This window comes from Dendrobates tinctorius, unplaced genomic scaffold (assembly GCF_039654945.1).
Source record: "Dendrobates tinctorius isolate UK_male_01 unplaced genomic scaffold, ASM3965494v1 ptg000250l, whole genome shotgun sequence".
Classification (NCBI taxonomy): Eukaryota; Metazoa; Chordata; class Amphibia; order Anura; family Dendrobatidae; genus Dendrobates; species Dendrobates tinctorius.
Genome location: NW_027361917.1, coordinates 40,381,548 through 40,399,016, shown reverse-complemented (window position 1 = coordinate 40,399,016; position 17,469 = coordinate 40,381,548). Strand labels below are relative to the sequence as shown.

The following is a 17,469-nucleotide window of genomic DNA, read 5'->3' as shown; positions in this document are numbered from 1 at the left end:
TATGATTTATAATGGTAGATGCCTGGGATTCTTCACTTATTGGCAAATGTTTGAGGCTATTGCATACATTGCTATATTTCTTTCTGCAATCTAAACTATTTCTTTGTTACATGCCACAAATCTTTAGGGCTGTTAAGCAGTATATTTATCTTCATTACTGGAGCCATTTTATAAAGCGCACCAGAAGAGGAATTTCTTGTATAGAGGTTGTGATGCTTAAAGGGATTGTCCCCTATCTCCAACCGGTAACAATTTATGTAATGAAATAATCTCCAGTCAAAGCTTTGTAAGTTTGTATCTACATAATGTGTATAAACTTGTACTGATCCCGAGTTACAACCTATAATATTGTCTAGAGCGACACTCACAATTCTGTTGGTTGATATTGGAAGCAGTCGACAACCCTAGCTTCAGGCCTGTCCCTAACAGACTAGCTGTATTATACAATACACTGATCGAAGGATTAATGTTTCTGCTTGTGGAGGAGAGTGAGGAGACTTATATGCCATGCATGCTCCTCTGGGAAATTAAATATGCAAATTGTCTTTTCAGAGATGAAGAGGACGTGAACTTTAATGCCTCCTATTGGAAGAAGCAATCTTAAAAATCAATATCAAACCCTTAACGAGCCTTGTCGTATGACTTTGGATAAAAACCATAACCGGAATCCCAATTTGCAGACAGTGTTTTGGGGTGTTGCCCCTCATCAGTGCAAAGTATGAGATCTGATTTGGCTAGGTGAGAGGCTTAAGACTGGCATCTAAGGGGTAATGTTTCTCCAAGCTTGGCCTGTCACTCTCCACAAGGAGAATCATTACCCTTAGATCCCAGTCTTAAGCCTCTCACCTAGCCAAATCAAATCTCATACTTTGCACTGACGACGGGCAACCCCCCCCCCCCAAAAAAAAAAAAAAAAAAAAAAACACCGTGTCTGCAAGTTGGGATTTTGGTTTGGCATTTTTCCTAAGTCATATGACAAGGCTTGTTAAAGGGTCAATATTGACTTGTAGGATTGCTACTTCCTATAGGTGGTGCTATAACTCTAGTCCTCTTCCTCTCTGAAGAGACAATTTGAATATTACAGTACAGTGGGGCAGCTGTCTATGTATATAACTGACGTAATGCTCAAATGCTCTTTTTGCTTACAGCTATTTTTAAAGGGAACCTGCATCCTGATCTGTGAGTAGCGTGTAACAAAGCAGCTATCTCCGTATGCACAACTAAAGGGATGAGCGCGCTGCATCTTTTAGACTCCAGCGTACACACATCATTTTTGAAACAGAAGACGCTTAAAAAATGCTTGAGGTGGCTTTCCTTAAGTGTCTTTTTTGACATCTTTTTGTAAGGGCTTGTCCCCAGCATTTTTTTTAAATTACATATATAATAGTGGCAGCCAGTAGAAGCATGGAGAAGAATGGACCGGTCATCTCTTATAGCCGTTTCACACCTTTCTAAGCCTGAAGCAGTTAAAGCTCCACTCTGGTGGGTTTTTTTTTTATTTCAGCTCGGGAGTGATGTGATTAAATTCCCTGATCCTAGTATTATACTTACCAGCCGTTGCTTTCAGCTATTTCCGACACCATCTTGATTTCTAAATAAGTCTATGAAATCCTCGTTCTCGCTCTCATAGACTTACATTTAGTTGTGACTTCCGGATCACCTAGCAAACCCCGGAGTCATCCGACATGTCACAAACTGCTGGGGATCGACCGGAGCGGCAGCAATAAAAGATGAATACGGTGGCTGATAAGTATGAGACTAAGGACAGGGAACTTAGATTAGGAGCACCACTCCAGCTCTGCAAAAAAAATAACGGTGGAGTGGTGCTTTAAAAGAAGTGACAAAACATAGAACATAGGTACGTCACGTTGCTTTGACATAGCGATACATATGTTATTTCTTTTTGACAGTTTTTAGGTTCCTTTTTAAGTTGTGCTCCAGGCGGAGTCCGCCCGATAAAGACATTGTGGGCACATACCGTTATAGGAAGGCTGTCAGTCACTGAGAACGGCCCAAAATAAACAGATTTAAAGGAGTAAAGGCCCCGTTACACATAACGATGTCCCACCCCTGTAAAATTATAATGTACCTGATCCTTCTTTGCCTGCTGATTGCCGTTCCGCCGGGAGACCTCACACAGGTTTAGTGTTACCTACTTTTGATTTCCATAAACAACCTGCTGTAGGGACTGCATTTCCTAACATTCAAATCACAAAATATTCTGCTGCATATGTATGAAAAAAAAATCTTATACTCAGTCTTAGTTTTTGACATATTTATGAATCCATGTCAAAAATACTTCTATTCTAAAACTTGTAGTCTTTGTGGTGCAAGTAGTTTTTTTGGTGTATTTTACATTAAAAAACAGTTTCACTGTCGCTTATCAATATGTTCCTCCATGTGCAAAGTTATGAATGTACTATCAATGAGTTTCTGCACGGACTGGAGCAGAAATTTGCTTTATGGGAAGATCTAGACATGGATGATTTCTAAGAGAGAGTGATGTGATCGTGATCGTGTGTGGAGTGATAGGATGTGAGCTGTTCCTATATAAGCAATGGTGTGCACCTGTTCTTTTTAACAGAAGTGTTAGCTTTTTGTTGTAATCCTGCCCTGTGATGATAATGATAGTGAGATGACGGCTGATTTTTACTTTTATATAGAATGTACAATATTTTTGCTCTTATTTTAGGAACATTTTTTAATCAACAGTAAACCAATACATGTATGAGACTAATATTTTTCCAATGGGTGGTTTTAGAAGCAGAGGTGCATAACCTGCATCCAGATGTGGACCTGAGATGCCTTTCTTTGTGGCCACCATCTGTCTGGAAATGCTAATCTCTTTCTACAACTCTAATATTCTAGAATAGAGAGAGCCAGAGCCGGCACGATCTCTGTTTTCTCCTCTCTTGAATGCCAAATGTAGTAGGAAAGGCTCCCATTCTCTTGAAATTTGGGGTTTCTACTAGCTCCCACCTATAATACATTTATGGGATATGCATTGCATCCTGTCTCAATTAGTAAAATCCCTTTTTTGTGGCCTTTGGGTAAGGTTCAGTCTGACAGTGTGGCCCTCAGACCACCATCTGTGGATCCCTGTTTAGAGGAACTCCACTCTTTTTAGAGTGCTCATAAACATTTAAATGGGTTTTCCAAGACTTTCTATTGATGGCCTATACTTAGGCCCGGTCATCAGTATAACATATTAGACACACTCCCACTGATCAGCAGATCTCTGTGCTTGATGTGATCAGTTGTGGCGCAGAACTACTGTACACAGCTGCGTTAGATCTACTGTATAGTGTAGATCCACCTCTACTCATACGACTAGATGTAAATGTGTAGTACCTGACCACGGCAACTATACAGTTGACGGAACTAATCACATCCAGCCGGCAACACTTAGATCAGCTGATCGTGGGGGGGGGTGCCGGGTGTCACACTCCCACTTATCTAAAATTGATGACCTTTCCTAAAGATAGGCCTTGAATATAAAATCATGGACAGCCTCTTTAAGACTCTAAATAAACACATCTCAGGAAAAATCCTAAACATAATACAACAACGATAATAAAAGTATCTCCATAATAAGAATATTATGCCTAATGTTATTACTGTAATTTAGATTTGGATTCCCATAGTGCTTACTGACATATTCACATATTTCAAAAGTGGATCTGGAATCTTTTTTTTTTTTCACATTTTGAACTTGTTCTTTAATTTTCATTATAAAATTCTGCTTTGTCTGTTTTCGTTTTAACTACTCTATAAACAAAAGATTAACTGAGCCGTCAGACAACCTATAAATACAGCTGTGAGTCAAAGAGATTGGCCCCTCTGTTATGGAAATGAGAAGAATGCGAAAATATATTGGATAATTACATCTTGCAAGTCTGTTCCCATAGACATTCCTCTTTTTAAGGTTTTCACCAGGGGCTATTTGTTATACAAAGTTTATGGTCATTCTGATTACTGAGTTGTCCTTTATAGTAGATAGAAGAAAAGAATTGCCTTCAAAATGTGGTGCATGAGAAGGATGTTATCAATACCATGAATGACAAGAAGAACAAATAAATTAATTGTGGATCAAGCCAGACATGTAACGCAAAGCAAGGATCACCAAGCTACGACTTGCCTAGTTTGGACACATATGAAAAGAGCAATCACTGGAGAAGGACATCATGGTCAGAAGAATAGAAGGAACAAAGGCGAAGAGGAAGACCAGCAGCTTGATGGCCTGATACTATCAAGATAATAGCGGAGAAGTCCCTAGTGGACCTATCTAGGCTTGCTTACAATCAATCTTCCTACAGATCGTTCATACATCAAGTCACCATGCCTCGAGCTGAAGCCTAAGGCCAAGAAAAAATAAATTTATTGTTAGGGTTTGTGGAACGCACCAAATAAAGTATAATAATAAGGTGCGTTCGCAACCCGGGGTCCACCCTGCAGAGATGAAACCTGCTGCTAAGTAATGGCGGAACAAGATGGCGGGTGAGCACCGAAAAGCACGCGTTAAATGTCACCCAGTGTGGACAGCGGCGAACTCTGTTGCACCACAGAGCCGCAGCAACAACGTAAAAGGAAGCTGTTCCCTGCTAACTGTCACAGGGCACAGCAGATATGGCGCGAGTGAGGTCTCTAGACTCAACCCCTAAAACGCTGGGGTAAGAGCCTGACCGGACCCACAATGCATACGGCATCGCACAAGCGATGCCACTACTTGGCGCTGATACAAGGCACTGACTCTGCCTCCTACTTGCACTATCAGCCTAGGCACTAACTAGCAGGGCTGAGCAACTCATGCATACGATGGGTAGGGGTTTCATAATGAGTCAGTCACTAGAGACAATCATACGTGCATACGACACACACACACCACATGGTCTATACTAGTGCACGGCCGTGTGGCAATGAGATCCCTTTATAGATCCCAGTCTACCAGGACCTTGCTAGTGGACCAATCCACGCTTGCTTGAGGACCTGAGCAGCTGACCACCAACGACCAGTGAGAGGTTGCCACCTCACAAGCATGCTCAGTAGGGCGAAACCCGGTCTTAGTCTCAGGAACTACTGCTCGCTGCTGTCTGCTCTTGAGTGCCATAGCTGAACCTGGAGAAGCAGCAGCAATCAATCGCACAGCACGGGTCTCAGCAATATGCTGAGCCTGACGTCTCTGCTGAGCAGGATCTGCTGCGGCCAAGACTGAATGGGAGACGGCAGGAGAAGACTTGGCTTGTGACGAACGACCCACCGCCGTTCGTCCAAATACGGAGGCGACTAACGGGGGTCCCGCTGCCACCAAAACGTGACAGACAGCGGACCCTGTGTCACCACTATGTCACAGTCCCACCACTGACACGGGTGTATCAGCGGACGGAGGGACGAGACACAATGCCGGCACACGGCTATCACAGGCACAGTTGGGGCTTATCTTAGTTATCCCACCACTGGCACCATGTGACAAAAATATCCAGCAAGCTACTCTCGCTCTACAATTTGCCGCAGGGGGAGTTTAATTTGGATGCCCCACCACTGCTATCAATCTTCCAAGTACTGCGGGGATTTATGTATATCCCACTTTCTCAGTTCCACTTTGGAACTCGCAGCTCTCCGGCGCCCCCTTACCCTCAGGTCAGTCAGGGAACTGCACCTAGGATAATTAGTCGCCGGATGGACTGCCTGTTGTGAACCGGCAATTGGGCTTCTGCAGTAAGGGAATTATCAATGCTGTGGCCGCAGCCCCTTATTCAGCAATATAAGACCCTTCTGTACTGCCAGCAAGCCGCAATAGCCGTATACAACGCACTGCCACCAGTCACGGTTACTTAATTCACAGTGTTAAATTAAGAGGGTCCGTGGCAAACCCCTTGAATTAGTAGTGATTATCTAACAAAGGCGTATAGTTCGAGTCTTAGAGCATGGAGACAGATCAAAATAATTATATCATTTATTCCCCGAAAAAGTAGGGCAGTGATTACAGATAAAAGTTGCTATAAAATTGAGACATAAAATATGTACATTAGACAAGTATAAAGCAAAGTGGATGAAAGAAGAAGGTACACTCACATTTAGTCAGTTGTTGTTAGGCATCCCATGTGGCTTTAAGGGGGGTGGAGGCGGAGCTGCACGTCTCCACTCATCTGGGTTCTGCTCAGCACAAGGATTGGAGCTCTTCTGACCTCCCTGTACGGGAGGGGTACCTTATAGCCCGGGTGTGTGACATCACCGAAAGGGGCAGTCTGGAGAGTGCCCACCTCTCTAACTCTCTAGGTAGAAATCTTACTAAAACTTATAATAATCATAACTTAGTGGGGGAAGCCCGCACAGACATATATATGGCATCATTGTTTGTGGTTTGTGGAGTACAATAATTCCAGACCAAATATGCAGTAGTTCTGACCCGCCGTTTAGAAGGAACCCATATTTCAGGTTCTGTAAGTCTGAGAACTACGCCATAGGCGCCGTAAGGATGCCGGGATCGCGCAGATCCCAAAAATATGATTGTTATATCTCTTCTGTGTATGGTTTTCGTAATTTGACTTATTTTTATGTTTCCCATATACCGGCATACAGCCTGTGTTTTTCCGAACAAAGGGATCCCTTCCCCCTGCTCTTCAAGAGGAAGTTGGTTTAAGGTTTCAGAGCTAGCCCAGGCAGGGGGGCACTGGTCAGTGTGTGAGTGAGCCATGGGCGAAAAGAGGAGGGGGGAAGGTGCTGGATTTTCTAGAAAGTTCCAACAGAAAAACATATTTTGCAGACATTGTATATCACACCTCCCCCCTTAAGAGGGCACTAAGGAGGCATTACCTCTCGGTAATCGGCCATGCGCACCTCCGCGGGTTCGCCCTGGCGGGACAACCCATCGGCATTGCCGTTTTCACTGCCCTTCCTGTGTTTTACAGTAAAGTCGTACTGTTGAAGAGCAATGTTCCAGCGGAGCAATATTCCATTGGTTCCCGACACTGTGTGCAACCAGCTCAGAGGGTTGTGGTCGGTTACCACCGTGAAGGCGCGCCCATACAGGTAGGGCTGCAAACGCTGCAGTGCCCACACCATGGCCAGACACTCCTTCTCGATGGTCGAGTATGCCACTTCCCTCGGCAAAAGTTTCTGGCTCAGGTACAACACGGGGTGCTCTTGGTCCCCCAAGTCGACCTGGCTAAGCACAGCACCGAGGCCAAACTCGCTGGCATCGGTCTGTACCAGAAACGGGCGACTGCTGTCGACTGCTCTCAACACTGGAGAGTTGCACAGGGCTGCTTTCAAGGCTTGGAAAGCCGCCTCACAGTCATCTGTCCAATTGACTGTTTGGGGTAGCCTCTGCTTGGTGAGGTCAGTCAAGGGTTTGGCAAGGGCGCTATAGTCCTGCACGAACCGCCTATAGTACCCTGCAGTGCCCAAGAAGGACTTCACCTGTTTCTTGGTCCTGGGGGTGGGCCAGGACACGATTGCGTCCACCTTTTCTGGCTCCGGACTCATGAAACCCCGCCTACCCGGTGCCCCAGGTAGTGGACCTCGCGCATGCCCATCTGGCACTTTCCCGGCTTGATAGTCAGGCCTGCCTGGTGAAGACGCTTGAGCACCTCCTGGAGGTGCTGAAGGTGTTCCTTCCAGGTGGAACTGAAGACGGCAATATCGTCTAAGTACGCCACCGCGTACTCCTCCAGTCCCCGAAGCAGGTGGTTGACCATCCGCTGGAAAGTGGCAGGGGCATTTTTCATGCCGAAGGGCATGACTGTGGACTCGTAAAGTCCAAAGGGGGTGATAAAGGCAGATTTCTCCTGCGCCTCAGGGCTCAGGGGAATCTGCCAGTAACCCCGACTCAAATCCATGATGGATATGTACTTGGCTTTCGACAACCGCTCAAGCAAATCCTCGATGCGCGGCATTGGGTGGGCATCAGAGGTTGTGATGGCGTTGAGCCCCCTGTAGTCCACGCAGAACCGCGTGGTTCGATCCTTTTTAGGCACGAGGACTACAGGTGAAGCCCACGCGCTTTTTGACCGTCGAATCACCCCCAGCCTTAACATCTCATCGATCTCTTGGCGCATGACTTGTTGCACCGCTTCAGAGATCCGATAGGGTGTTCGCCATAATGGGGCGTGATTCCCGGTGTCCACCTCATGAACCGCTAACTCCGTCCTCCCCGGTTGGTTGGTGAACACGACCCGGAAGGGTTCCAGGGTGGCCATCAACTGCAACCGCTGGGATACGGTTAGCGAACCACTTATCTCCATGTCCTCAATGGACCCATCAGCCTTGGCCTGGGCCAGCATGTCCAGGAGGGGATCTTCCTCCCCATCCTCTGGCAGATTGCAGACCGGTAGGACGCAAGCTTCACGTTCGTAGTGCGCCTTCAGCATGTTGATGTGAAAGGCCTTGCGCCTACCCCGAGCATGGTCAAGCGTGACCACGTAGGTGACCGGGTTGAGCTGTTGGTGGACGACGTACGGGCCTTCCCAGGCTGCCTGAAGCTTATCCGTTGGTACAGGGACCAGCACCCACACCTTTTGACCCACCTGGATGGTCCGCTCCCGGGCGTTCTGGTCGTACCAGCGCTTCTGGTCAGCCTGAGCCTGCGTCATGTTGTCATGCACCAACTGCGTCAAGGTCTGCATCTTGTCACGGAAGCGCATGACATAATCCACGATGGACACTTCTGTGGGGTTTGGCTCATCTTCCCAGGATTCTCTTATCAACCCAAGGGGTCCCCGGACTCGCCTGAAATACAGGAGCTCGAAGGGGGAGAACCCGGTCGAGGCCTGCGGAACTTCTCTGTAAGCGAACAGCAGGTGTGGGAGGTACCGCTCCCAGTCGCGCCCTTGGGTCTCAACCAGTATGCGGAGCATCTGTTTGAGGGTACCGTTGAAGCGTTCACACAAGCCATTAGTCTGTGGGTGATACGGACTCGATACCAGGTGCGTCACCTGCATTTTCTCACAGAGAGCCTCCATTAGGCGAGACATGAATTGGGGCCCTTGATCGGTAAGCATCTCCCTGGGAAATCCTACTCTTGAAAAGATGGTCACCAGTGCGTCAGCCACCTTATCTGCCCTGGTTGAAGACAGAGCTACTGCCTCTGGGTACCGGGTAGCGTAGTCTACCACGGTGAGAATGTATCGCTTTCCGGAGCTGCTGGGGACGGACAGCGGTCCTACAATGTCCACCGCAATTCTCTGGAAAGGCTCCTCTATCACCGGCAAAGGAATAAGGGGAGCCTTAAGAGCAGGCCCCGCCTTACCCACTTTTTGACAGGTGGCGCAGGAGCGGCAGTAGTGTGTTACATCTGTCCCCATCTTGGGCCAATAGAAGTGTTGAGACAGCCGTGCCTTTGTTTTGCTGATCCCCAAGTGTCCAGCGAGTGGAATCTCATGGGCAATCCGCAACAACTCGGTTCTGAACTGATAGGGGACGACCAGCTGTCTTTCCCTCAACCACTCCTTTTTAGGATCTCTGGGTACTGTCTCCCGGTACAACCTTCCTCGTTCCCAGAACACCTTCTCCTTATCAGACTCGGAGGTGGGCGTCTTGGCGAGACCTCTCAATTTCTCCAGGCTGGCATCTGAGTGCAGAGCAGCCTGGAACTCCATGCTGGAGGCTGCCAGAAGTGACGTCAGGGTCCCCTCTTTACTGGGACCCTCTGGAACCGGCTCTGGGTTCACCTCTGGTTCAGTCTCTCCTGTAGCAGCAGAGGGTCCAGAAGACAGTGCATTACCTGCGATCTGGGCACTCTGACTGCGTGTGACAGCTGCTATGTATGCTGTCTCCCTGGGGATTTCTACAGACCCACCAGCTGGTGCTGCCCTGGGCTCTACCTCCCCATCCACCCCCAACACTTCAGGAGCAGTGCTACTTATGGGCCAGTTACCTTCCTCGGTGGCACTGGTCAGCTGCATGGCATTACCTTCCTCATGGTCCCCATGCACCTCCCCATTTCCTTGAGCACCGTTGCTTGCTCCTGCCAGGGGTTCCTCAGCCGTCTCACTCCGCAGAGTGACGGGGCTGAGCACCTCGGTACCTGTGGACACATCTACCATTTCAAAGAAAGGGTTGGCGGGTTCAGTCGGCACAGATACATCAACATCATCATCATCTAGGGCAACTGTTACCAGCCACCTTTCGTGTCTCCCTTTTTCCCTCATAGACTGTAAGCTTGCGAGCAGGGCCCTCATTCCTCTTGGTATTTTGTTATAATCTACTGTATGTGATTATTGTTATGCTGTAATGTCTATTGTCTGTACAAATCCCCTCTGAAATGTAAAGTGCTGCGGAATATGTCGGCGCTATAGAAATAAAATTTATTATTATTATTATTATTCCTCCTGTGCAGAGGGGGAATCCTGACGTCTAACATTTATATATATATATATATATATATATATATATAAATTCTTTATATTTTAACCATTTTTGTTGAGCAGTCTGTCCACCTTGAAGACCATTTTTTACAGTTAATATTCGTGGTGACCTTAAGGAAGTTCCACTGTATGTACTAAGCTCAATTCAAAGTACGTCGCAAATATTTACCATAGTTGCCAGAAACATTTTCCAGTTTTTACAGTATTTCTAAAAAATGTAGTAATAAATATAAAGCCAACAAAGTGTCATTTGACTGATAAGTCAGATCTAATCCTATCTAAACTGTGTTGAAAAAGAAAGGCTGTACATTTCTTAGTTAACCCACTCGACTGAAAAAGGGACTTGACAATGAGTGACCTCTCACATAGACCTAAGACCCTCATACAGACTAGACGAATGTCATGTGAATCCGCTGATATCAACAGGTTTGGCCCACAACATAATGTGTATGGTGGCACCGGCCAACTGATGGATGAGGAAGATGAGGTCTGAACGAGAATTCCTGTGCATGGGAGAGTCAGCTGAGATGGGCGTCAGCACTCTACCAGGGGAAATATACTGCACAAAATGAGCTGCATCAATGTTGGACTGACTCTCGTTTAGCCCCACATTGGCACTGTATGGGGACAAATAATAATAATTTTATTTCTATAGTGCCAACGTATTCCGTAGCACTTTAGAAGGATTTCTACTGCGTCATTTCTCTTTGCATTTGAATGTTTAGCTCATATTGTTGCAAGTTGCTTTGTTTTATTTTTTAGGCACATTTCTTTCATTAGGATTACCTATTTTGCGTTCTCTAGCAATATAATTTTTTACACTTTTTATTTTCATTGTTAGTCACAAGGTCATTTTTTTGTTGAAATATGTTAGAATTTAGTCTTGTACTGGTAGGCAGATCTGCTGATAAGGAATTCAGGGAATTTTGCCCTCTGGATTACAAATGCCTAATTAACACAAATAGTTATTTGTTCTGAGCAGAAATTCCTTTTCCATATGTGGTGCAGTGTGGCGGTGGGACACATGCTATTTTTTAACCCTGAAGACAGTCAAAGACAAGTTATCCATACAGAGTTATTTCAAGTGTTTCCAAGAGTAATATTACTTTATTTTTTATTTTTGGGATGTTTTACGTTTCTTCTTACAGTCGGACACAAATCTATTGATTGATTGCTTATGACGATGTAGCTGATGGATTAATGAGTATATGGAAAACACTTTAAAGGGAATGGTGGATAAGTTATTGATTGCTGGGAGTCCGATTACTTATTGGGACTCCCACTGATTCCAAAAACAGCCCTGTCTGAATAATGCAGAGGTCGAGTATTACACCATTATTCAGTTTCTTTGGGATTGCCAAACACTGCTGACTGTTTACCCCTGCCATCACTGGCAATAGTATAGCCAACCATACACGATGAATGGCAGTACCATAGACAAAGCCCCGTTCCCGGGATCAGTAGGAGTCCCAGCAAGTTTTCCCCAATTCTATCAAGAAGGGTAAAATTGTGTAAAAAATGGTGTATTTTGTATGTGAACAGAAATGTACGTTTAAAAGCAAAAAGATAAAAACCATGTGCTAATATGTATCTCTATTTTTTATCAGATGAACATAATGATGTACAGAAGAAAACTTTCACAAAATGGATAAATGCCCGTTTCTCAAAGGTATGACTGTTTCTTCTTTAACCCTTCACACTTGGGATTCACAAACTTTTTCTATATGGGCCTCAACCACTAATCCATAGTAATGATGGTGCCTCACCAGTGAATAGATGCCATTAGGCAGCACCCATATTAAGTCCATAGTAACTCCCTTATTACCCCAGAAGCAGCGCCACGAGCCAGACATGACGCCTATGAGAGTGCAGAACGACAGACCTCCCCAGCAGCGCCACATAGCGCCACACATAATATCGCCCAAGAAACACCCAGCAAATGTCCTGCTGACAGGCTCCCTTTAAGGGCACTTATTAGTACTTTTTTTGCAATAGCTTATATTCAGTCAAATCACCAGTCTGGGGCTGCCCACTCTTTTATTAAATAAAAAGGCCGGCCCCGGCTTGGTGAATGCTACTCTTTAAGGACATGTAGCACCTATATTTTGTTTAATAATTAAAATCAGTTTCTGACACATATTCTCTTTTTTGTAGATATTTATTATTATTATTATTATTATTATTATTATTATTATTATTATGTTCAGGAGTGTTGACACTCCCACCTTTAGTGCAATTATATGATCATAGAGATACCATCTTTCCCTCCGGCACAATATGAGATATTTTTGCCATTAGTTTATCTGTGGTTAGAGTGTTCTGCTCCCCAGGCAAGTAAAATGCTAGCGAGCATGATAACTTACAAGTAGACCACTTCTATCTTTCCAAGGATGATTGTAGTTTATTGCTATATGTTATGTTTTTACACAATGCAGTGTATTGTATGCAGATAGGGCTCAAACTTGTCAAACTTCATGCCAACTTTCTAGTAGCCAGATCCATTTTGTATTTTGCTCCCTTCCTCATTGGGTCTCTGTGGCACAAGTAGATGGTTATGACTTTCTGTAGGTGAATAGTGTTTTTTACTTCTTTTCAATATATGTAAGTTTTTACACATGTAGTCATTTAATATTATGAACACTAAGGAATTTATCCACATTTTATACTAGTGTGAACATAAAATCATACGATTTTGATATTTGAGATTTTGACAATATATCAGCAGATTTCGCAATTCATAGAGTACATGTACAAATAAGATAAGATATGATAGACTAACACATAGTTCAATGCATACCAAAAGGAGTGAGGGCCCTGCTCGCAAGCTAACAATCTATTATGAAATAGGGGAGACAAAAAAAAGGTGAGGTGATAGGCCTGTCTATAGAAAAGTGTATTTATGGCATGCTTGAAACTGTGAGTACTAGGAATTAACTGGATTGTCTGGGGTAGATCATTCCAGAAAACTGGTGCAGCACGAGAGGAGTCCTGGAGACAGGTGTATGAGGTTAAGATAAAAGAGGATGTGAGTCTTGGGTCATTAGTGGAACGAAGAGGACGGGTAGGATGGCAGACAGAGATGAGGGAAGAGATGTAGAGCGGTGCAGAACTGTGGAGAGTGATAAGTTTATATTGGATCTTCTAGTAGATGGGAGTGGAGGCATCAGTGTAGCAGTTGGACAGAAATCTGATCCCAGTGGCTGCATTAATAATAGTGTAATACTTCTTATATGCTCAAATCGGTGACGTTTTTCAAATGTAAATTCTAATCAGTACATATGTGATTGGTTCCTTTGTATTTTAACATGTGTACTATTCTGTCCATAGTGGCGCTGTGAACAAGAATTAATTTTGAGTTCAGAACGTGTGGGCATTATTGAATGTGTTTATGGAACTATGAGGCTGAATTTTTAATGAAGATTTGCATAAAGAGAAAAACATATTTTTGCCACAAGTCCTGGATGATTTGCTTCATATGCAACTGTGTCGGCAACAAGATGCATACTGCATGTCTCTATATACATCTGCCAGCCTTGAAATTTACCCGACAAGTAGTGTTGGATTGTCTTATGTTACTTTGTCTTTTCATAGGTATATATAGGTCACTGTTTATTGCAGTATTGTGGGAAAAATTGTGAGAGATCTTTGAGGCAGACCGGAGGGTGTTGAACAACTACCGTACTCGATTTCTGCATTAATGCTTTGTATGGCGATAGATTGTGATCTAAAACTTTTCACTTTTAGCTAGCGAAAACAACAGTGCAAATAAGTGTGTGTGAGTGTATAAAATGCGTGGAGCAGTTGATTGAAAATCATTGTGCTGTTGCAGGAATTTCCTGAGAATGCCAGACCCATGATGTATTCTGCTCCCACACCCAGCAGAGCCGTCTTTAAACTTTTTCTATTGCTCCAGTATACAGTTTTCCATGGCTCAGTCCAAACATTTTTATTTAATTTGTGAATAATCGAATGATTTATTTTACTTGGTTGGGAAGAGATTATCTGCAAAAAATGCATATGTCCGGTATGTCTATCCGAAATAATGTATAGGCTGCGTGCCTGGATGAAATCCCAAACACCCTTGACATTTGACATTTACACACTGTTTGAAGTGATCAAAGGCCGATACTGACTTCTGCATTCAGACAGATCACCAGTTCCCAGTGTGTTTACCGGGGCATTGTATGGTGATGATTAGCTATAGAGCATTGTTTCATGTGTCAAAAAAAAGGAAATCCCTGAACATTTCTTGCTTGGAAAACTACAATATATAGATTTTTGAGGGTCATTCTGCCTGCATGGAGGATTTGTCATGCTGCTGCAATGCAGGTTTGTGTTGTGCGCCACCTGTTGGCAACAGAGCAGGAGGGATTGCACACTCCCAGTGCAGGTCTGCACTGCAGCAGCCAAGGCTACCACCAGGTGGCAGCAAAAATGTGAAAAGCCGGGTCAGCAACAGTCATACGAAGTACCAGAGGTCACAGCAAGTAGAAGCAAGCCAATAGGTCAAAACCAGATGTGCGCGCAGTACCGGGGAGAAAACGGAAGAGTAATCAGAGACAAGCCAGGGGATCAGAAACCCGGAGCAAGCAAACAGTACCAAAATGGAGGACAGAAACTCAAGTCAGAGAACAAGCCGAGTCATACACACAACGGCGGGCATACATACAGAGAAACACGATTACCAACAGAGTAACCTAGGTCAGCTGCTCAAGCCGAGGGACCAGAACTATCACTGACGCCGGACTTAGGTCATGTGGCAACTAAATAGCCGCCTAAATACCAGAGAGAGGCAGATACAATTAACCCCTGTCTGACCAAGACGGGATAAATACAAAATCCCATCCTGGATCATGACAGGGCTGTCTTAAATATCCTAGTAATCTGTATAAGGCTGGGCTACGTGAGTTGAAACCTCCATTGCGTTAGACATTTACAACAACCGAAACATATCAGTGATATCCTCATATGCAGTCACATAATGGTAGTGTTAGGCGTCGGGTTCCTGCCACTGCACAGCAGGAATCCAGAGCCTTGCACCCAGCGGTCTCCCATTCTTCTTCGGCCGCAGTGGAGCCTGCTCAGCAGATTCGTCGGTCCCGGCGCTCTGCCCAGGCCAACTCCATGGTTTTGCTTGCTGCTACCACCTCTGGCACAGCTATGACAATGCATGCTGCTCAGCAGCGAGATTCTCCAGGGACTAAGTCCTCATATCGGGCCACTGAGCATGCCTGTGGAGTGATCTCCCATTGGAGATCGAAGGTCACGTGCTCAGGTCCTGCTCGTGTTCAGATTGGCCCATCCGAGAAGCCAGGAAGGTCCCGGACACCCGTTGCTATAAAAGGTTCGCATGGCTGCTTGCTCATGCGCTAGGATAGACTGTATTTACAGACTATAAGGTGTGAGAGATGTATGCACGTATGAATGTATCTGGTGACTGACTCATTATGAAAACCCTACCCTTGGTACGCATGTGTTGTGCAGCCTAGCCTGCTAGCGCCCAGGCTTAGGTGTAGGTAGATCAGGGTTTGAGTCAGACATTGGTCCTCACCAATGATCCAGCACGCCTCAGTGCACGTGCTCCACACTCCACTGCCAGCGTCTTTAGTGGCGCTTGTGGCAGCGATGCCACGCGCTCAGTGGGCCTAGAGGGACTCTAACCCCGTGTCCTTGGGGTAGCGTTCTGTGGCCGTACACTGTGCGCTCTTTTAGCCGAGCTCTGTGAGCACAATCAGTGATAGTGCGGCTCTGTGAAGCAACAGAGTCCGCCCCCGTACACACCGGGTGACGATAACCTGCGTGTGTCATTATAGTATACCGCCATATAGCATCCGCCATTACTGAGCAGCAGGTTACCACCCCTGCACGGTGGACCTCGGGCTGCGAACGCACCTTATTACCATCTTTATTATTTGGTGCGTTCCGCCAGCCCTAACAGGTAGTCACATCGTGACTGCGACTTTGGTGGGACATTAAGTCACCATATAGCTACAACTTTAAAGCGATCTTCTAGGTTTCCTTTTTTGAAAACTTTATTTGTCTCAGTATAAATGTTCCAGTTGACTTTTACGTACTGGTGGTTTAATCTGTACTTTATCTGTATTCTATCCCTGCTGTACTGGGAACCAGTCCTTTATGTAGTCACTTCCTAGGGAGCTTCTGTTTATACCCTGCAGCCAGTCTGTAGTGGGAGAGCTGCAGCCAATGATGAGACAGTGGGCGAGTCACAGTCTACCTCAGACTCTCTGTAGACACTGTAACTGACAGTAGTCACAGATCAGTTATGGCAGTGAACTAAAATGCAGTCAACTGGCAAGATCCACGGAAAATACAAAGCAGGCTTTCATCATGTACTGACTGATATTTTGGATCAGCTGGCTGGACAGTCTCTTTAAAAAGAAAATTAATTTATTGCTGACGATTACAGCCAAGATTCAAAAAAGGGAGAATTCACCCAGAGTGATGAAGGGGGTACTAATGCTACCCGTGATTACACGAAGGTGCCCTGACTCTTCCTCTTAGGATAACCTATAATTTTCTTACTTTTTTTCCTAAACATTCTGAAACTTGATACCACATTGGTATCTAAACAATGGAGACCTGACCTGTTACCAAAACAGCACGTTTTGTGACTTGCTATTGATCTCCATTTGTCATAAGTTGTTCTGGTCTCAAAACCTGTCCTGTCACCTTTAAACCTGTCCTGTGCTATTGGAAATCATGCAGATGACTTTTAGGCAAAGTGCCCACAAACAATGACTAGTCCATTAAACTTCACACCCCAGGATTGCCCTACTGCAAACCCAAAGAAACCTAGTGTTCTACCTTCTAGCTTGTGGAAGAGAAATTGGCAAGGTACCATCGGTAGTAAGAACCCAACGCCAGGCAGAAAAAACTGATTATTCAGGTATTTCCCTGTGAATAAAATAAAGGAATTTGGAATTGGATAGAATGGCTTCGGACTAATCCCATGATTTTCTTTTTTCCGCTGAACAACTGGTGGAGAAATCTTTTTGTTCAATAGCCAGAACCATATAAATGTTTCAAAACATCCTGTATTTATTCTAGTACAAGAGCCAGCTGGATCGGATACAGCCTGTAAGTG

The 17,469-nt window shown here is 45.0% G+C and overlaps 1 protein-coding gene across 5 annotated transcripts in view; it reads left to right on the top strand.

Moving 5' to 3' along the window:
• UTRN (utrophin) overlaps positions 1–17,469 on the top strand; it is an 897,027-nt gene that overhangs the window by 99,130 nt on the left and 780,428 nt on the right. For all 5 annotated transcript variants that reach the window (XM_073557627.1, XM_073557629.1, XM_073557628.1 and 2 more), the window contains one exon: positions 11,972–12,033. In XM_073557627.1, coding sequence (XP_073413728.1) covers positions 11,972–12,033 — 62 coding nt within the window. The remainder of the gene's footprint in view (positions 1–11,971; positions 12,034–17,469) is intronic.